The sequence below is a fragment of the Podarcis filfolensis genome (assembly GCF_964270895.1).
Source record: "Podarcis filfolensis genome assembly, chromosome: 1".
Taxonomy (NCBI): Eukaryota; Metazoa; Chordata; class Lepidosauria; order Squamata; family Lacertidae; genus Podarcis; species Podarcis filfolensis.
Genome location: NC_139604.1, coordinates 31170645 through 31193429, shown reverse-complemented (window position 1 = coordinate 31193429; position 22785 = coordinate 31170645). Strand labels below are relative to the sequence as shown.

Genomic DNA, 22785 nt, shown 5'->3' with positions numbered 1-22785 from the left:
CGTGTTATAGAGCGAAAAATACGGTACTTGAAAGTAAACGCTTGAAAGCTGAAATGAATGGATACTAGTTTCCAAATATTGTGCCAAGCCTGAATTTTTTTATTACTCTGGAACACTTGAATTGATTTTGACCATTTGGCTCCTGATCAGGCATTTCCAGTTCTGCTTATGTTCATCCAAACTGCCTTCATTAAGACTGAAAACATGGGGTTTTTAAAATTTTTTTAAAACAAACAAACAAACAGTAAAATACAAATTTATTCTTGGGCTGCTATTCTACCCTTAGTAATGGAATATATAAAATGTGCACCTACTTAGGTTAGGAACTTCACAGTTGCACCTTCCAATTAGTATTTCTTGTAATGAGTGCTTACCTGGAAAAGGTGCTAGTTGGGGATGTGCTGCTAAGGCTGTGGGTGTACCAAGTGTCCCCAAGCCACCAAATTCTGTATGCCCTGAGCTGGCTGTATGTAGACCAAAGACTGGGTGGCTGACCATTGGGAAGGCACTCGACACTGTGGACAGGTTACACGGTTGATCCCCAGCTGTTCTGAATAAATGTCCTGAAGGGAGAAATGCAACACATGAAAATACACTACAAAGACACACACATTCTATTCTTGTGACATTCTTGCAAATATGGTGGTATTCAACTAAGTTTCACTCAGACCAGGTCCACTGAAATTAATGGTGTTAACTTAGTCGTGTTCACAAATTCCAATGGCCCAACTCCAAGCAAAACTACTACCCATCATATTAATTGTTTTCCTCTTCTCAAAAGAGAGAAGCTTTCATTGATTTTTTCAAATATTTATTATCTGACCTGATCCGAGTACAAAAGAAAAGTCAAGTTGCCTTCCAACTAAAGGGATCATAATAATTTTGACATGGTTAAGGTGCGTACCTGCGAAGGATTAAGTGCTAGATCTTTCTATAGTTAGAAAATACACAAACAGGAGCTTTCGTCTCCCATTAACTAACATGCAAATCTTTTATTTTACTTCAGTGGGACAATCCCAATAATGGCATCTTCTCCTAAACAGAAAATAAATCTGAAGCAAATGACAAAGCGATGCATTGTTAGAGCCACTTGTTTTTGCTCGCACACTCAAAACATCTATTGTGTTTAAAGCAGAGTTAAACCAATTTAATGTCGATGCACAAAATATTACATTCACTTTTTAAATAGTGATTCTGTATGTCAGTTGCTGGGGAACTAGCAGCAGAAGAGGGCTGTTGCCCTCATGCCCTGCTTATGGGATTCCCATAGGCATCTGGTTGGCTACTGTGTGGGAAAGGGTGGTAGACCGGATGGAACTTTGGTCTAATTCAGCAGGATTCTTCTTAGATTATTGAGTGCCAGACTTGGACCAGGAAGACTTGAATTCCAATCCCACTCTGCCTCAAAGCTCATTGGGTCGCCTTGGGTCTATCAATATTTCTCACCCAACATATCTGAGGAAGAGGTCAATGAGGAAGAGGTCACTTGATAGATAGTAGGTATGAAGAGCGATTCTATTTTTGTTTGCATTTTAATGAGAAATTACATAATTTACACTTCTCATACTAATAGGCAAACCAATACACAGCTTTCCTGCAAAATTTGCACTTCTCCAAATTTTGCGAAGCAGTTCTAAAATTATAAGTCATATTTTAGTGAAAATAACATTGAAAATGTATTTTATTGGGGAATATTGCTTGAAAATATGTGTAGTAGCCAAAACTGCGTACAATAATGTATCTATTAGGAGTACTGAATTTAAGACTGAAAAAAGAAGAGACTGAACTGACAGATTCATCCATCCCTACTCTCAAGTGAATATGCTTTCCTCTCTCCACTTTTCAGCTGCTGTTTCTATTATGCTGAGGGATAATTCTTGTGATGTTTATAACTGATCACTAGGTGGTACTATTTGCATCCTCAGAGCATTTGCGCATAGAACAAACCCCTTTACTTCCAAACATCCTTTACTCTTTTGTTTTAATTGCCCATGCATGGTAAAGACAGAGGAAACACTGCAGTTATCAGAAGAACCACTAGCGTTGTCCCATTTTCCAAGAAGAGAAAGAAGTCATGTTGTGAGCTCCACCTAAGTGGCCTAGAACTTCTGGCGTTACTTAAGTGACACAGGAAGAGCAGTAAAACAGCAGTTGCACATTGCAAACATCAGAAGCGATGCAAGGAAAGCCATCTAGGGGAAAGGCAAAGGAAAGCGTATTTGCACATGAATTAAGGGAAGTAAATGCAAACAGCCACAAACAGGCCACTTATAATTGGTGTTGGCTGCCTCTATAGGGCAAGTCATTAACCTGGGCTAACTCGAAATGCTGTCCCCATGGCCCTTCAAATCAACACTTCTGTGAGACTGTGGTCTGACGCTAGCTTCTTTCTACGCTGGACCACTAAAAACCCAAAATTTGCTTAAGTAAAGATAATTGCAACAATAAATCAATTTAAACCAGACTTGCCAGGGTCAGTGTCCATGTGTATCAGAGCTCTACTATGACAGAATATGGTGTGAGTTAGACATGCTTATATGTTATTGCACATTTTGTGTCGAACACCAGCCCTCTCAACATCGAGGGGCACCAACAGTAATTTCCAGATATATTTTGTCCATTACCATTAGACTGAGTGCAACAATTTTCTCAGTCAGCAGATGATGGGAAGCAACAGTGGCAGACCTCTGAGCTTTTTCTCCTAAGCCACTTGGTCATTCCCGTCTGTTGGAGATCTGAGCCCTGTGTGCCACAGCTATGTGGATTGACCCTTGTATTCAGTGTAAGCCCAGCAGGTCTGTTGGTAAGTTAGCTCTAACTGCTCCAGGGTGAACTCATTATGCAGACACTTTAGCCTTATGCTTAACAGAACCATATTTATAAATCCAAATTTGAACTACTGTATATGAAGAGGCAAATGCATCAAAGCGATCGTGCAAACAAGCACTGAAATCATTTTAAATTCAAACAGTAATTTTAGGATGAGCCAAGTCAGAATATTGAGCACAATTTTGCTACACTTGCAAAGACTCATAAAAATAACACTCTGTAACATGAAAACATTACAATCAGGCTCTTGACAACATTTTTCCAGGATATGCAAGCAAGAACCAAAGATATTAATTTTAAAATATGTGTTTTAAGAAAACATAAGAAATATGTTCAAAAAGGAATGTGTTTCTGGCTTGTCCTCAAAGCAAGTCATATGACAGCACGGTGAATTATACCGATTCTCTCCTTTCCTCCGACTCATTATCTTTTTGTTTCCTGATACATTAATATTCTGGCTGGAGATGAATATTTGTATTTCCTTTCATTTTTCGGTTTTAGTTTTCGTTCCCGTTTAAAGGTGCCAGCTTTCTGCATGCATGTTTTGCATAATGAAATTTAATACAAAACTACATTGCTTAAGACTCTTGACTTACATTATAATAGGTTGAATATTTTTCAGCAAAGCTTTTGAAATTCTACTAGCCAGTACATAGATAAATGATTGAAAGTATTACCCAAAAGGCCAGCATCCATTTCGACAGTGCTGGTGTCTTAGTAACAAGGAACGATAAAGGCAAATGCCTTTATTAATATTAATGAATTTTGTGCTGCACTATAATAAGCCTTTTCAAAAGAACTAAAAGGGATAAATACTTAACTAATGCCTTAAACATAAAACATTGGTGAACAAAATCCTTTGCAAAGCAAGAGAGGCACAAATTTGATCATCTAGATTTCACACATACACCCATCCCACTGCACCCCAGTAGTTGCACATTTAAGATACTGGAGATATGCAGACATTCTCTTTTCCAAGGCCTTCAGAAGGCAATTCTCATAACCACATAAAGGAGAGAAAGTGATACCTTTTACTGAGGTTACCTTTTAGTTTATGGGAGTGAAAGCTTCATTCCTATGATTCTTCTCATTATCTGATTTGCACATAGAAATAGCACCCAAAAACCATGACTGTTGTTTTCCCTAAAAACACTGATCTTTGAACAGCTTGTTGTAACATGCCTCTCAATATTAGAAGCGTAAAATTCACAGTAGTGGCAAATGTGCCTTCTGTGCTTTAAAAAAAATTGAGAAGAAAGCCTAATCATCAGGAGTGACTGCAGATCAAATAAACATCTATTTTAATTAACATTCGTAGTAATTGGGTACCAATATTTAAAAGCTATAAATAAAAAAGAGGGGTAAGCATGAAAAAGACTTACATCAAAATGCATGTACTAATACAGTGAAAAGTAAAATGTGTGCTCTGGTTGTAGAAAGTCTAGGTATATGTATTATATTAAGTCCAAGCATACGTTGAAGGAAATATGTGCACCTCACTTTTCAAAACATCAGCCATGAAATAACATGTACAAATTCAGAGCTGGGGTCTAGATGAGAACATAGGAAGAGTTGGATGAATCAGGCCCATCTAGTCCAGCATCCAATTCTCAGTAGCCAACAAGATGCCTATGGGAAGCTTACAAGCAGGACACGAATACTCTGCACTCATCTACGATTCCCAGCAACTGGTATTTGGAGTGTAATGCCTTTGACAGTGGAGGTAGAACATAGCCATTGTGCCTAGCCAAAGCTGATAGCCTGGTCCTCCGTGAATTTGCTTAATCCTCTATTAAAGCCATCCAAGTTGGTAGTCACTGCCTCCTGTGGGAGCAAGTTCTATGAGAGCAATAGTCTTAATATAAGTGATTGAATTTGGCTGATTATTGGATTTGAGTTTACAACACGACTGTAAACATAGTTGTGTACTAGGTAGTAAGTCGCTTTCATTCAAAGTCATCTTAAGTTAAAGTTCATGCATTCTGCTCCTGCGGGTAGCTATCCAATGCATGAAGGGTCTTCCAAGAAATGACCTTCTAGCCCTTTCACATGACAATGTGCTATGCCCCAGCCAGTACAGATGTATATGTGGAGGGCTCCTTCCATGAGGACACGAACACTGGCCAATCACAAAGGCATGCAGACTGATAGCTGATTGTGCATCAGTCAAGGGAGACTTGCCATCACATGCATTGGAACTTGGAGGACAGGGCTAGCTGGATGCATCCAAGGAAGCCCATTCATACACTCTGTAGCCGCAGGTACCAAACACCCAAGCAGTTCCAACTAAATACGCTCAGAACCTTGATGTAAGGTCTGAAAGTTCATCCAACCAACAGATTTCATTGTACAGTGGTACCTCTGTTTACAAACTTAATTAGTTCTGGAGATCCGTTCTTAACCTGAAATTGTTCTTAACCTTAGCTAATGGGGCCTCCCGCTGCCCCTGCACCGCTGCCACGCGATTTCTGTTCTCATCCTGAGGTAAAGTTCTTAACCCAAGGTAATACTTCCGGGTTAGTGGAGTCTGTAACCCAAAGTGTTTGTAACCCGAGGTGTTTGTAACCCGAGGTACCACTGTATAACTAATGCTCTGAACCATGTAACCATATTTCCACATAGGGACTTGTTCAAACGTAATGCCAAACTATGGTTTGGCACTATGTGAACCTTCTCCTCCTCTTTCCCTCCTTCACGCATGATGAATCTCTCCCTCCTTTTCTTTTTAGTACAGGGATCTGAACTCAGGTGTCCATTTTAGATGTCATTATGTTTACACATTTAGAGGTTGTGTATATGCCAACCTGTAATTCAGGATAACACCTATTTGATGAAATGGACTGCACTGTATGGAGGTTTATGTCAAAATACATTTCTTAACCCTTTGTTCCATTTGTAGGAGGGTCTTACAAGCATATCCCCAGTAATTACTTATAGCATAAACTTTGATACAGCCCTCAGGGACGTGCCACTGAACTGAACTGTATGGGAATACTCAAAAGACTACTCTTGAGTAACTGGCTCCTGATTCAAAAAGGTAATGGTTTAAAAATACAACAGAAAATATATGTGTAACATAATTACTGTGCTCAAATTACACCCATTTGAAAAAGTATTTTTTCCAAAATCTCACTATACAGTTATAGCTGATTTCAAAGTACCCACACATAACATATTATCTGTAATACAATCTCTCTGGCACAACACCCTGGGTTCCAGCCTGGGCTCAGTCTCTGCCTTGGGATTTGTGTGGCAGAATTACTGAAGTTTATTACAAGCTTGCTTAATAGACTATTGATTACTGCAAAGAAAATAATTATATTGAACTGGAGGAAACCTGAGCCTCTCTAATTGCAAGCCGAGATGAAGGTGTTTGTGACTTTATATCACAGAAAACAATAACTGCTAATACTGTAAAAGATAAATGGTGAATTATCTAAGTAGATGTTTTTCTCCTGTACTTTGCACACACTGAAATTGGTAAACTAACAAATTATCATGTGCGTCTCAGAGGTCACGTGAACAATGAGACTGGGAGTTTAAAAGAAAGGTAAGGATGCAATTGTGTTCATATTGGAGTATCTAGTAAATTTAGCATTTACTAGATGTTATTGAACCATGCAGAGTGAACAGCAATTGCATAAGTGTTGCTGTGGGATCACAGCAATGAAGCACTGCTGTGCTAATGTTTTGCTCTTGTTCAAAGACCTAACCATACATCTGAGAACATTCTATGTAACACTGGTCTTGCCCACTGTGTTATGCAATTTATCAGCAATTAAACACAAAATTCAAATTCACCCATCACAGGCGCAATGCAGCCCAATTCAGGAGTTCAATCCGAGTAATTAAGAACAGTGTGGAAAAGGGGCATGTGGTTGACCAGTTGGTCACATCCCTGCCAGCCCTCCCTCTGCCATCCATCCATTGCACCACAAGGGCTCTACATCCAGGTGTAGTCTTTGCGTGTACAGCATTAGACAGGCAACCATATCAGTTTCCTGTTACTCCATGGGGCAAATATACAGCACTTCCCCTCTTTTTTCATAAGCTCTTCTCATCAAGCAAAAGTTCTATTGTTCTTTTAGCATTTACTCAGTTTCCAAACACGCAAACAGGGGCGTCTTGCCCATAGAGGCTAGTGGTGCGGGGCGCCAAGTTCTGGAGGGTGCCAGGGAAGAGGGGGAGGCTGGACGCGGCGCCTCCCAGCATCAGCTCGCCGCCCTCACCCGCCTCTGCCATGCTGCTCCGAAGCAGCGCCGCACCCGGAGCGTCCGTCTGCCATGGCCACAGCGGCACGAAGTAGCCAGCTGAGCTGGGAGGTGCCGTGTCCAGCCTCTGCCTCTTCCCCGCCAGAGGAGCTGCCCTCCAGCTGTTGCCTGCCTCCTCCAGCCCCACCACCAGCACCGTCCTCCCTAAAAAACTCTGGGAAGTGGGGGGGGGGAGCCGGAGGGAGCTTTGCACCACGGCGCCAGATATGCTTAAGACAGCCCTGCATGCAAAAGTCCTGAAATAATCTTTTAGGACAACATTGACCCAAGCAAACCACATTGTAAAAAAGGAATTGGTAAGGCATATTCACCACAGGTGTTGATTGTGGAGCTAAGTGAGGCAGCTCCAGAGGAAAGGCTACCTTTGGAAACTGCTGAAACAACAGAAGAGGATGAAGATGCTGGAGACGACGTCGCTGTGGTAGAGGAAGCTGATGCTGCTGTTGATGTTAATCGCTCTCCAGACTCCATATCTATAATAAAAAGGACACATTATTATTTAATTTCTTCTTCTTTTCTCCTTTGGCGATCGCTCGTAGCTGAGTAAGATTGTCTTCCATGAACACAGTCTTAACAGTGTGACTGCTGAGGCCAATTCTGGATATTTAATTTACATACCACTTGATACTGAAATAATCTCCTGAGCAGTTTATGAAGTATAAAAACTTGTTACACAGAATAGGGATGGGAGAAAACTAAACCCACTTAATGTTTAAAGGCAAATTGAGGTAATTCACACATTCTGAAAGCATATGAGAACAAAAACACAGCCATCCTTCAAAATCACACTTCCCTGAATTTTGTGGTGCAGTTCTCTGGCCAAGTAATATGCACAAGAAAACATATACTATAGTAAAGTTTGCATAAAAATGCATGTATTAGATTAAGGAACATACAAAAATTCAACTAAAAATGTGCATATTAGGACATATTTGCATTAAAATACTAATGAATTTTCATGAGGAATTTTTTTAAAAAGAAAACGCAAACAGATGTCAAAATGTGGTCTTTGGAAGAAAAAAAAAGACAAACCAAGCTAAAACTGAAACTGACAAATCTGCCTATCCTTAACACAAATTCTATTTCACCTGATAATAAGTCTACAAATGAACAAATGTCCTGTCTGTAAGAGACATGTTCATAAATTAAAAGCACTGCACATGTAATAGGCTACTGCAAATGCAAGAGTGGCACTTGAGGTTGGCACTGCTGGGCACTTGATAACGTCCACATTCTAGCAGGGGCTCCATTGATGAACCCTAGAGGTTCCTAGCCCTGCTGCTGCTGCTGCTGCTGCTGCTGCTGCTGCTGCTGCTGCTGCTGCTGCTGCCTATTCACCTAGCCTCTCTGTGACAGCAGAGAGAAGGGGCAGCAGACTCCACTTGCCTCATCTTTCTGGGTGGCAATGCAGGCTGAGCCCAGAGGGAGAAGGGAATTGAGCAAATGAGGGTGACAGTGGTGAGTTTGGGCACTGAGAGTAACATGCTCAAGGGCCCTTTAAAGCCTACAACCGACACTGTGAAGATGTGAAAATGATGGAAATTATCCGTTTTCTAGAAGTCCCAGTTGTAAGTATGGCTCTGGTTACTTATCATTACAGTCATACCTTGGAAGCTGAACGGAATCTGTTCTGGAAATCCATTCAACTTCAGGAAACCAAAGTGTGGCTTCTGATTGGCTGCAGGAAGCTCCTGCAGCCAATCGGAAGCCCTGGAAGTCCCATCGGACGTTTGGGTTCCAAAGAACGTTCGCAAACCAGAACACTCACTTCCAGGTTTGCGGTATTAGGGAGCCAAAATGTCCGAGTACCAAGGCGTTCAGGATCCAAGGTATGACTGTATTTTAAATCTATAAATAAGGCCTATCAGGAAAAAGAGGATAAATTCTCTTGTATTTGGTGACAGGTTGCAACATCTTATTTTTATTATAGTTTCCTCTATGATGATGAACATTGGCTTGTTTCGCTATGCTGCCTGTGACCTTGAATAAATCTTGTGGGGGGTTTGAACAGAGTCCATAATCTCATAGAAATCAGTCTCAACTAGCCCCCTATTTCTGTGACGACAGATTAAAAAGCAAAAATTTCATACAATTATACTGGTACTATTCGGACATGGCACACTCTATTCAAAAATGGTTTATACTTCACTGACAGGGTCCATTTGACACAAACAGGTAAACAGAATTCATTTCTACATGTGACTTGTTTACAAAGGTGAATGTGGGATCTCCCCACATATTACAATGGATCATGGCACTATTGTTTGTACTACAATCTGCTACCAGGGGACAGGGAAGACTCAACAACCCTTGCAAGATCAGGGGCTCTCAAATGCCTCTCTAATTCTGGGATAAGTGATCCAATAACCAGCAATAAGATTGCTATGCGTGCGGGAGGAAGCCCACATTTATAAAAAGAAACAAAAGGACTTGAGCATACTTCAAAACGCATATTTCCTATGCAAATTATTATTTCGCTGCAGAGGGGAGAAAGCTAATGTTATACAAATGTGTTTGAGAAAAACCATGCATTTATAGTATCAGCAGTGCTCAACATTTTAAAGTTTCTACTAAAGACATATCTGCAGAAATCACTGGAGTGCCGCTTTGATGGATTTATTTACAATACTTAGAACGTAGGCCTGTGATTCTGCTGAATATATTAGCACTTCCCTTCTGTTTAATAAAATAAGAATGCTTCAGAAATTGTGCCGCCACTTTTCCTGTTCCATGTTGGCAACTTGCTAATTATTCAATCGTCTAAAAATATTCTGTATGAAATTATATATTCGACTGACCTTTGATATACACAGTAGCCCACTTCACACATTATGATTAAGTAAACAGACTGGGGGGGGGGAGTGTGTGCTTGTTCAACTCTCACCATCACCGTTAACATTGTCTTACTTATGGATCTACATGTGCTTTAGAACGATGGAAAACCATGGAAAGCCTCCATGACAGAACAGTGGCAGGGCAGATCTAATACATTCGTGCTCACTACCCCTCTTAGATGTTTACTTAATTCATCATCATAATGCCTGAAGATTCTGTCGGATGGACTGAACTGAAGCACAGGTGGCAACGAGTAAAACCCATCACCAGAAAAATACCAAAAGATCACAGAAATATATACACATAAATAACCTGGAAGGAATATTACTTCAAGTAATATGTTGCTTTTTTAGGGGAAAGAGAAATTAAAAATAAGAGTGTTTTAACTGTGAAAAGAATTCTGGTTACATTCAGCTCAATGTCTGACAGGAGCGAGCCAGCAGTAAATCATATGAAGTAAGTGGGGTTAACTCTTTATTACAAAAAATAGGATCTGCACAAGAGTTTCGACCCTAATAAGCACAGGTAAAGGGTAAAGGTAAAGGACCTCTGGACGGTTATGTCCAGTCAAAGGCGACTATGGGGTTGCAGTGTTCATCCCGCTTTCAGGCCGAGGGAGCTGCTGTTTATCAACAGACAAAATTCCGGGTCGTGTGGCCAGCATGACTAAACCACTACTGGCGCACGGAGGACCCTGACAAGTGCTGGAGCACACAGAAACACTGTTTACCTTCCCACCGCAGCAGTACCTATTTATCTACTTGCACTGGCATACTTTTGAACTGCTATGTTGGAAGGAGCTGGGACAGAGCAACAGGAGCTCACCCCGTCGCGGGGATTCAAACCGCCAACCTTCCGATCAGCAAGCCCAAGGGGCTCAGTAGGTCTTGCTCCCATGAAGCAGCTGCCTAAATCCCCTCCTCTTCAGGGTTTCCCCCAGGCAATCTGAGACTGCGCCTGCATGAAGCTAACTTCTCTTCCGCTCTCTTCATGCCTCTCCTGGTTCTGGGAGACTGGGGCGAGGGGAGCTTGTCACAGCAGGAGGGGGGGCTCCCGTGCTTCTTCACCACCCTGCCTCCACTCTGCCTTTTGAATCCTCTCTGATTCTACTTCTGATTCTGGACTTCTCTCTTCCCCAGACTCCCCCCGCTCACTAAGCCCTGTTACTTCTTCAGCACCCCCCTCCAGTCTTCTCCCTCTGACCACTCATTGTTGTCCCTGGCTCTGGTTCTGAGCCTTTTTCTTTTGGGGCTTGCTCCTCCCACCATTCCTCTGTGTCCAACCTGTCCATGACCATGTCTCTGCTTCAGTTAAAGTAAGTTTACATGATATAAGTCTCACGGGAAGTACTCGGACTTAAGGCTATCCTGCTATATCCACTTCCTTGGAAGGAATCTCCACTGAATAACCAACCATGTAAAGGATTTCACTCATGAATAATTTGTCCCATTGGTTTCAGTGGGCCTGAGCCATGACTACATTTAGCTGGCTTGGTGGCCAATTTCTTTAGCATTATTGAATGAACACATTGACATTATCATGGACTAATATTAATTAAATATAGAAACCCCAACCCAAAGCCACAAGCATGGTGGGATGTGCATGTGGTAAAAGGATGTGCTAGGTACTAAAAGAAACATTTATCCCATTATCCCATTTGATATTTATTCCTTTCCAATACTCCTATCAGTGCACATCAGCATAACCATAATGCTGCAACCTAGACAATAAAACCACTTGCAATATTTTCACCCAATATAATTTGTGACATGATAAAATGTCTCAAAAATGCAAGAAGTTTAGAATATTATGAGCAACTGTAGTATTAATATTTAAGTATGCAACAGATTTGGCAGAAATTACTTTTTCCTTTTTTTCAGAGGGGAAATGGGAGATAATGGGATGGACACTGGGAAACGTTAAGGCTAGCATATATATAGAGGGGGAGAAATCAACAGAGAAAAAACATCCTGTTCTTTATATAGTTGAATTATAAATGTGGTTGTTTATTTTTTAAAGAAATACCCCTGCTAATTTTCAGAGAAACTAAAGGCAGTTTACAATCCAAAACAGAAAAATAATAATAAAATATATAAAACCATCCCCATTAAAATCACAAATATTGAGATCAAATCCACGGCTGCAAAACAAAATCCAAAACAGCCATCAAAACTAAGACATCAAAGGAAACATGTCAAAGTAAATGTTGATCAATGTAACTATAATACTGACATGACACTGAGGCTTTATCCAAGTGTGTTCCGAGAGACATCAGAATTTTGTTTTTAACTTAAGACTAAACCTTAATTGTACCCAGTTAGTTCATTACTCTAAACTGTAGCAGATGGCTGACATTGTAAGAGATAATCCCTGAAAGAGTCATTAGTGAGGATCAGCAATAATTAGACTGCAACCCCAAAGGTTCACGAGAAAGAATAAAAAAAAGTATCAATATATGGATGGGCTCTCTGTATGAAAAGCAACAAGTGCTTATTACATTTTTGTTCTTCTGCCAATGCCAATGGCACTGGCACGTAGGCCTGCATACAATTAAATAACCTTGTTAAAGCTAAAACACGCTTTACATAATATAAGGACTTCCCTTCCTCTCCCTCTACTTCCAAGTTCCATCATCTTTGCTCTGGCATGGATGGAAGTTTCTCTTCAGCTCACTTAGTGATGGGGGAAGTGTTTTCAAGGGACACGGCACCACAGCTGAACTAAAAAGAATGAACTGTGTGCAGCTTTCAAAACAGCTACCCAAAGTATTCTAACTGCCATATGAATATTTCAAAGGCTAACTGAAGCACACTCAAGCAAACCAATAAATAAATGATGTATTTCATAAAACCAGCATTCCAATCAAATTAAAAACTGCATATTCTAGAGCAAGATGACTGCATTAAGTTCCAACATCACCATTTTTGCTTTCTCATGTCAAGCATACTAGAAAGTGTTGGCTTATTCTGTATTGTGAAGTGCATCTCACAGAACTGGCTTCATCCATATTTCTATCATGTATATATGTATGTAGTTTTAATTTTCTCAATGTATGAATTTTTAATTGTTTTAATTGTTTCGAAAAACAATTCTGTTTTTAGCGGCTCCTATTTTTATCTGTAAGCCGCCTTGAGTGCCATCAGGGAAATAGGTGAAGCATAAATAAATAACAACAACAACAACAACAACAACAACAACAACAACAACAACAACAACAACAAGAAGAAGAAGAAGCAGAGGAGGAGGAGGAGGAGGAGGAAGAAGAAGTAGCATGATTTTCTAATTACTCCCTGTATTACAGGTTCTTGGCTGGAATATGTTGGCCACTGGAGAGAACTGGTCCCATTTATCTACATTGGCAAATGGTCTGCAACATAAGTTAGCATATTCTCCCTCTGTATGTGCTTAGGGTAATTGAAGTGATCAATATGAATATGTGCCCAAAATTGCTTTGTAACCTTTACATGTGGTCCTCAAAAGGTTTTCCATACACACATACACATACAGTACACCTCTCTCAAATGGTATCACATCTCCTGAAACGTTTTTGGGTGACTGAAGGTATGAGATTGCTATAAACATATCGTAAGGTGGTTCAGATTCACAGACTTGTCTTATGCTCCAGTTTGTGTAGAGACTGAGTAATCATAGCTATGTCTTCCAGCAGCCTCTATATTTTTTCCATTTCACAAAAGGTATCTGAGAAAGATTTACAATTTAGTTTTAAAAGGTGCCTTTTAAATAATGAATCCTAATTTATCACCATTTCCAATTGCTTGTTACCATATATGTTGCCGCATCAGGTTTTTGTTTTGTCTGCCTCATACTCCTCTTCCCGCCCGCCCCGCTCATATTCCAGGCAAGCACATTCAGCAGTGCCAAAATTAGGAACCGGTCCTTCTGCTCTGTAAGATTTTACTAAAGGTAGTTACACAAAGACAAGTTGGATCAAGCATTAGCAGTACTTTTATATCATGCCCGTGTCCATGATTGTGAATCGTGATGCAACAGTGAATATTTTTCAGCACTAGAAGAATTGGGGTGGGAGAGGCAGGATGATTAGAAAGGCGAAACCTCTGGAGAAATATGAGCTAAATGTCACAACACATCTCTACCCTTGCACAATAGACCCTGACTCTCGGGCTCATGCTGCTGTCTTCTGAGAACAAGAATTACAGGTAATTAATTTTATTCCTTGACACAGTGTCTTCATAATTGGCATAATGGGAAATGAAGTACATAAAATCTACAGGAAAATGTTTAATGAAGTTTTACTAAAACAGATATTTCAAGTTTGCCAAAGAATTGTGGAGGATAGTTACTCTCACAAATGTAGGGCTGATATGCTGCTCTGACATTTGTTGCTAGATGATTCTACAGCAGTTGTTGGCATTTGAAGTCCCAAAAGTCATGATATAATGGGTGATAAGGTCCAGAACAGGCTTCCTCAACCTCGGCCCTCCAGATGTTTTTGGCCTGCAACTCCCAAGATCCCTAGCTAGCAGGACCAGTGGTCAGGGATGATGGGAATTGTAGTCTCAAAACATCTGGAGGGCCAAGGCTGAGGAAGCCTGGTCCAGAACCTCATCACCCTTTCCATACATGTGAGCAAGGAACATAGAGCATTGTGTAGTACCCAGGGTTTGCTGAGATAAGATAAGATGCTATATCCCCCCTATTTTTTCAGTAGACACTGTTGCTCTCATATGGCAGAAAAAATCTCCCTCTGCCAACTGGGCTGCACTTCCTAACCCACATGCAAACTGGCAACACACACTATTATTTTGTGGATCCATGGTGAATTGGGGAGTGATCCCTGAGCCTCTGAACACAACAGGATCCAATAGTGAAGAGGATTGAAGCAATCCAGAGTTACAAAATTTTACAAAATTTTATTTGCAGCCTTAGGACTAACTTAAATACTATGGGTGGTATTCAACTAAGTTATACTCAAGTAAACTTATTAAAATATGATGGATCGAACTTAATCATGTTCAGTAATCTACTGGCTCTACTCAGAGTAAAACTTAGCTGATTGCCAACCTGTAAATTTTGATGCATCTACTTGAACTACATCTGGAGCCAACCCTTAAAGTTTTGGATGTGAACGGCAACCTGATGCACACTTACTTGGAAGCAAGTCCAGTTGAGTGCAGTGAGACTCACTTCAATGGAAACATGCATATGATCAAGCAGTACAACTGCTTATTTATAAAGCACTGTATTGACAGTCATTAAAATCTGCATCAGTTGCCAAGGCAACCACTTAACTGTCAAGAAGAAGAGGTGTAGAATTATAATCTTCTGCTGGCATCCTGGACTCTTAGCATACTGCCCCTCCTCATTTCCACCAGTGCCACACAGTGGAGCAAGAAAAAGTGCTAACACAACACTGCCCAATGGCTACGGCTGATGTTACATTATCACTGGGTGCTGCGCATAAGACCATGATAATATATATGCCGTACATTGAAGTCTGCCAGCAATACAGGTGTTGTTGTTGTTGTTGTTGTTTGTTGTTCTTTCAATGTTTTAGTTCCATTACATACAATGGGTCTGGAAACTCATTGTATGTAACAGAACAGACCCCACAGAACTAAAATATTGAAAGAATGAAAGAAAACCTGTATTGTAGGCAGACTTCAATACATGTATTGTTGTCTGAAATGTTTTTAGCTCTCACCAGTGTCACAGCACTGCAACCGAAGCTTGAATCCAATTAGCAAATATAACAAGTAAGCTACTTGAGAATAACAAATCGGGAATGATATTTTTGTAAAGCCTAATTCCAACCTAATCTATTGTTGAGCTATCCCAAAATACAAATATAAAAATACCAAGTTAATGACTGCAATTTTCCAATTGCTCGCTCTGAAACAGTCCCATGGAAAAGCAGGGAGATTTTAGCTCCACTTATAATTGTGTAGAATTGTTTTGTTGCTCAAGATTTTGATTGAAATATATATTGTACCCCAGCATGGTAGACCTTCCTGCTACTAACAAACTATACACAGGAGAATCTATCAACCCTCTCCAACCTGCTGTTCTCCCAGCTGTTTTGGACTATAACTCCCATCATACTGGCTGGAGCAAAATGGGAGTTGTAGTCTGGAAGACACCATCATAGGGAAGATCATATATCATTGCAATCTCTCTCTCTCTCTCTCTCTCTCTCTGGCGTTCTACTTCACCACATTGTTTCTCAAAATGTCTTCTTGTATATACAACAGGGGGAAAAAGATGGCAAAAATAACTACAGCCATCTGACAATAAATAAATAAACAAACAAAGTTGGCATAATTAAGTGCTAAAAGTTTTGATATCAACCAAGTCAAGATAACACTTCAGTTTCTATACATCTAAGAAAGTATATGCACAGTTAAAATTAGATTATCAGCAGTCCTTTTGTGATAACTGATGATGGGAAGTTGTTTTACTACTGTACCTTCAAACATAAAATATTATTCCATATGTCTTGAGTCCTTACAGTGCATGTCAGAGATAAGCCACAGTTACAATATTTTAGGAACAGAATTGGGGGGAAGGGAGGAAAGGACAGAGTCTTCTTGATAAAAAAAATGTGATGGCATGATAAGGCAGCACAATTTTAAATTCTTTCACACTGTTATAAAATTTCTAGAAGAATGAACATGAGGCTTATCCAGTCTCCAATGTTTACCCTGGAAAACGAGGAATGGTGGTTTTAAGTGTTTGCACTCGAAGTGTTTGCTGGCATATGTGCTTGTATTGTTGGTGCAATATCAATGTAAGGCCATACTACCAGAACCCAAAGCCAAATATTTCTTCAAGTTCTTGGCCATATACACCACTTCTCACCGGCTACTTCCCAGACTTTTGGACTGCTTTTGAACTTCTTCTCATCCCCCTGGAGCACATCCTCTCCCAACCACAGCTTCCTGAGGAATGTGTGAAAAATGTGGGGAAAAGCATTTTATTCAATACTAGGAGGCACTGATGATGTCTACAGCAATTTTCAATGAACATTTACATTTTTCTCACATGCAGGCCCAAACTTAATGTTCATCCGGTAGTAAGCTCCACTTACTTCTGAGTCCAGAAGTAATACTTTGAAAAATGTATTTTGAAAAGTAAAACTATTTTCTCTCTTTTACATTTGTGGTGGCTTCTGTTTCAGCAGTCAGAAACACTTCAGGCAAAAGGGATGTGAGAAATCTCACTGAGGATTCTGCAGTCTGTTCAGATAAATATCTGGTATATCCAGAGGACATGAGGAAGGAGTGGGGGAGGGATTAAATGCAGTTTTGAAACATTTAAAGGGTAAATAGCTTAGCCTGTTCTAGTAGTACCAACAGATACCTATCCTCTAGCTCCAGGAAGGTTTCAAGGACTTGCAACGCTGAAAAGGGATCAATCAAGGTCTAAGCTGACAGCTAATTTTGTCTTTCCCCCTTGACATCACTGTACATGGGAGAATCCAAAAGGTGTTGTCATGCAGGAGTTAATGTAGAAGAGGGTATTTCAAAGGCTTGCCTAAACTGCACAAATACAGAACTTTGTAAAATACATTACAATAAAACTCCTCCCTTGCCTGGAAGACACAGACATTCTTTTCTATGGAGATGCTTCTCTAAAGGAACCCAATGTACAATATAAACCATTCTTAGTGAAAAAGAAAATTCTAGGAAATATGAAACGTGATTTGGATTTCAATCCTTTGCATTGTTACCCGGGAGTAAGCCCTGCTGAATGCAGTAGGCTTTACTTCTGGTGTAAACATGCATATAGTGTTCTGCTGTCGAGCTTTTAGCACTTAACAATTGAGAAAGAGACTTCTGAGAAGTCAAATTCAGTATGTTATCGTCAAACTCTGAATTACTATCAATGTGGGCAAGGATCAGAAAAGCACCTCACTGTAATACTTCCGATAGAAATCAGGGACTTGGGAAGCCTGACTACGGATCCTTGAGGTAGAGCAGCAAGTCAACAGAGCTAGACATGTTCACTCAAGTCCCACAGTGTTTAATGAAATGTATTCCCAGGACTGCAGTCCTAGTCTGCTCCTGAAGCTGCAATGCCATGGTCCCAGCTGTAGTTCTTCTCGGTAGCACATGATGCAATTAGATTATGGCTCAACATGGGCAGAGTCATGCTGAGTAATGCTTGCAGAGAAAGAGGCATAAGGTGAGGCAAGGACAGCTTCACAAACTAACTTTATGCTCCCAGGTTGCTCTGTTCCTTTATCGCCAATTGCATGCAGGCTAAAGTGGAGAAAGGTGAGCTGAAAATACAGGTGTGCATTCAGCTCAATACATAACAGTATCCTCATTCTGAAAAAATATGAGTGGAACCATATGATCAAAGATAATGACCATTTTCTCTTCTTCAGGGAAGCTGCTGAAATAAAGCACAGACCTCTTTAAAGGTAACCACTTAGAATGACTGTAACAGTTTTTATCCACATCCAGAGTTGGGGAGGATCATCACACTGGGGACCTGCTGATTGTCACCAGGCAAATGGTACCAAACTGTGTTCATGCCACACAGAGCTACCACAGTGCTGACTGTGACATGGATCACTCCCTGGTGGCAAGCACAATTCTTTTCCAGCCAAGGAGGATCCATAGCACAAAGCTAGCTGAAAGTGCGGCCTCGAATCAACACAGCCGGAACCGTCATAACTGAACTCTGTGAACACTTCTCTGATTCTGTTGAACAAGCTCTACTGAACTGCTCCAGAGAGAGCATCGAAGCAAGGTGGAGCTGCATCAAAGAGGCAACGTACAACAAAGCTACGTCCTCTTTTGACGAAAGAGAGCAGCAGAAATGACCACTGGGAGGAGCACAGAGAGAAGAAACACTATGGTGCACCTGTAGAAGCAAAACCAGGTGCTTTCATCTGCCCCACCTGCAATAAAACATGTCCCTCCTGTATCGATCTCTACAGCCACAGCAGGCACTGTAACTCTCCCAACAGTTTGACTTTGCCCCCAGAAGGCGCAGTCTTCCACCATCTCCCAGGACAGATGCCAACAAACAATGGCAATGCCTTATGAAGAAAAGTAACTTCTAAATATCTGATATGAACTAATTTACTTTATTATCAAAACATTTCTGTTGCACAAAGCAATACCCAAAGCAGCTTTCAATCAACAACCTTTTTTAAAATTAAATTTTTTTTTGCAACCAATGGTGGATTTGCTTTAACACAGCAATTAGGAATCTGTGGCTTTCCAGAGGGGTGCTGGGCTCCACCTCCCATCAGCCTCTGCCAGCATGGACACAACTGTCAGGGATGATGGGAGTTCAAGTCCAGATTCTGCTTACACAAGTTTCACCAATTCCCCCTCCACCTACTGCAGCCTTCTGTCCCATGCAAGTCTAGAGGGTGCAATCACCCCCAGAAACAACTGGAGGCAGGGCTAAAATGAGAATGGATGCCCTGCCTTGCATGTGCTGGTCATTTCCGCTAAACCAAATCACCCAAGATTTATGAAAACAATCGGCAGCAACAAGGGAGGCGTTTAGGGAGAATCAGCAAGGCCCATGGGCTCACTTGAACAGGACTTTTTTTCATGGCAACAAGATGTTATCAGGGAAAGGACCAAGCAGGTGTCCTGGAAAACGGTGTACCCACCCACTAAACTTGCAGGTTTTATTGATGTTGTTTATTTATTTTTTAGTAAGAAATGCAAGGATTAAAAAAAAGGAGGAAGAGGGGAAACAGGAAAACAAACTTTGTTCTAGCTGTGTGAATAATTTGGTGTTCCTTCCTACCGCTGCAAAGTCCTTACCATTTAACTGGGGTCTATGAGACATACAATTTAACATCTACTAACGCGGATATAACTGTAAACAATCAAGATGTAGGAAGCGCAGCTGAAGCTCTCTGTATGGATACTAGGAGATGCAGGCATACATAACCTACACTAAACCACTGCACTGGCTGTGATTATACTCCTAGGACCAATTCAGTAAGCTACTGTTAACCTTTAAAGCTCTCCACAGCCTGGACCCTGCATATCTCAACAACCCTTAATAACAGCTCCCACTCATACTTCTGATATGTAATCAGACCTTGATTCCCGCTTCTCCTTTGTGTGAAGTGGGAACCAAGGAAGCTAGAAGCAAGGCCTGAACATTAGCTGCCAGAACGCTACAGAATGATTTCCTCCTAGGGTGCCCACTTATACGCTGCCAAAAAAGGAGAGGACAAAAGAGAACACAGATTGGCGTAAAATCTGCATGTGCTATTTTAGATGCATAGGTGTGAGTTTAAAAATAATTCTTATAATTTAGATAGAAATACAAGACACCTCTCCATAGCGGAGAAGACTGCAACCAGGGAATCTGTGCACCTGCGCAAGTGCCAAGAGTCAATAGGCAATTTCACAGCCCCAGGCTCTCTCTCCCCATCAGGTTCTTTGGATCGGACAGTGGGCTCCTTTAAGCAGAGTACTGTGACACTCCCCCCCCCCCCCCAGCATGTTTGGGACAGAAAAGAGTGATTTCAATTATTTAAAGAAACACACACTTGACATTTCAGTGGGAGGTTTGCGTTCCAAAAGCCGTCTCTACTGCGAGCAGCATATGATGTGATGCACAGGGATGTGGTGCATGTGAAAAATCATGCTCTCGTGCACATATGGAAGTGCTTTCTACAGTCTTCGAATCCCAGCTTCAAAAGCCTATTTGCTTCAGTGGAATATTTTAGCACCTACTCATGTAATCAGAGGAGTTACACATGCATTTACTCTGTCCATTTGAAAACCAATGGAACTTTACAAAACTTAAGTTTGACTTGATTGGTTCCTGTGTTAAGAGAGTCAACTTATTCGGTGCCAAAGGTGCATTGTAACTGTAGCTGGGCTGAGGTTATCTGTATTCCCTTTTTCCTTTGTGTACACCTTTGATAAAGAACTAGGCATTTGTTAGTATTTTTCTCGTAGCAGATGTCAAAGGCTGTGAGCTGTTGCTGCAAATGCTCATTCTTCATAGAACAACTTTCATTAAAACTTGACATTTTAGCAGAACAAACCATTTAAAAAAAATAAATATATCATTGTTGTTATACCAGAGGCTATCAATATAATCCTGAAGGTCCCTTGAAGCTGTTCAGATTGAAGGATACAAAATGGGATATTGCATAGTGCACATGTGAATATTTAGGGCAGCACTACTCAGATGAGAACATGGCTTGTCCTACTTGACCTGTGACCCCCTGCCCAACCCAAATGGTGCCCCCGAGCCATGTCTACCAAGAAACTCGATAAACCTCTCATTTCTGCTGTCTACCTAGGACTGCAAAATCAGAAGCAGTTATTGACCACTTGGCATATCGCATTACATGGCCAGTGGGCTACATTTTGTTTGATCAGTCATAAATTGTGCAAGCCTAGACCAGGCTGCCGAGCTAGGTTTTATCCTTAAGCACTCCTGGCTGGTTGTTCTGAGTCTACTGCATGTGCACCAGGTCACCCTTAATTTTATGATCTGCCATGTCACAAGCTGCTAGTATACAAGCACGATGCATTGCAAGAGATTGTGGGGAGAGGTCCAGGGATGTTTCGTTGCAATCATAACCTTGTGAATGGTTTTCCTGAAGGAAACGTAAGAACATAAGAAAAGGAGCCTGATGGTTCAGGCCAATGGCTTATCTAGTCCAGCATCATGTTCTCACAATGGCTGACCAGATGCCTGTGGGAAACCCACATGCAGGATTCAAGCACAAAAGAACACGTTGCTCTCCTGTGGTTTCCAGCAGAGCACAGCCATCTTGGCTAGTAGCCATTGACAGACTTCTCATCCACTAATTTATCTAATCTTCTTCCAAAGACATCTAGGTTGGTGGCCACAGTTTCATAGCTTAACTATGCACTACAGTGTGTATTTTGGGCTCCCAATCCAATAAAATCACTTTAGCTTGTCATGTAAAAGAAGTAAAAGAAGAATCCTGTTTTTGGAAAGTAAACAATGTGCAGGGTTCCACCAATAAACATGATTCTGAAGCCTGTAACAAAACCAGAAGATTAAGTCTTTTGCAGGCCTTGCGTTTTACTCCTTCAAAGTGATATTAAACTCGTGTACAGCACAGCTATTTCAATGGTTACAGCTGTTAAGGGTAGGTTTATATTCCAGTGCAGTGGTACCTCAGGTTACAGACGCTTCAGGTTACAGACTCCGCTAACCCAGAAATAGTACCTCGGGTTAAGAACTTTGCTTCAGAATGAGAACAGAAATCGTGCTCTGGCGGCGTGGCAGCAGCAGGAGGCCCCATTAGCTAAAGTGGTGCTTCAGGTTAAGAACAGTTTCAGGTTAAGAATGGACCTCCAGAACGAATTAAGTTCTTAACCCAAGGTACCAGTGTACTAGCAGAGGAGTATAGATGCCTCCTCAGACAGATATTGAATAAAACTGCTGCCAGAAAGCAGTTACCAATACATTAAAATGACCTTCTTTGGATTTTGAAATCCCGACATTGGATTGCTAATCCCATTTAAGAATTCAATTCCCCAAACTACTTATTCTAAATTAACCTGGAAATAGTCATTATGTTACAAGGAATTAAACTGGACAATTTAACTTGATTTCAGCTTCATACTACAGGTTTCTCGCTTTCCACTTATTACCTATTTCTTGGTGTAATCTACACACATATTAAATAAACGCTGTGGAAATGCTTTTAAAAAACGTTTTGAAAAATACATTGAATTTGGCATAGCTCGCTGTCGCCATCTAGTATCACATTTGTATATTGCACTTTACAACACATTTAAAACGTTTTATTTGCAGCTGTATAGCTGAGTCCCACCACACTTACAGCCACGCTTGGTGGGGACATGGGACAGGGCCTTCTCGGTGGCTGCACCCA

The 22785-nt window shown here is 40.9% G+C and overlaps 1 protein-coding gene across 26 annotated transcripts in view; it reads right to left on the bottom strand.

Moving 5' to 3' along the window:
* Positions 1-22785, bottom strand: part of BAZ2B (bromodomain adjacent to zinc finger domain 2B) — a 182405-nt gene that overhangs the window by 72088 nt on the left and 87532 nt on the right. For 16 of the 26 annotated variants that reach the window (XM_083578319.1, XM_083578316.1, XM_083578321.1 and 13 more), the window contains 2 exons: positions 7412-7573; positions 375-563 (listed from right to left, as the gene is read on the bottom strand). In XM_083578319.1, coding sequence (XP_083434445.1) covers positions 375-563; positions 7412-7571 — 349 coding nt within the window. In that variant the 5' untranslated portion in view covers positions 7572-7573. Of the gene's footprint in view, positions 1-374; positions 564-7411; positions 7574-22785 lie in introns of those variants that run through there. The other 10 variants (XM_083578336.1, XM_083578323.1, XM_083578337.1 and 7 more) reach the window with 1 other exon arrangement.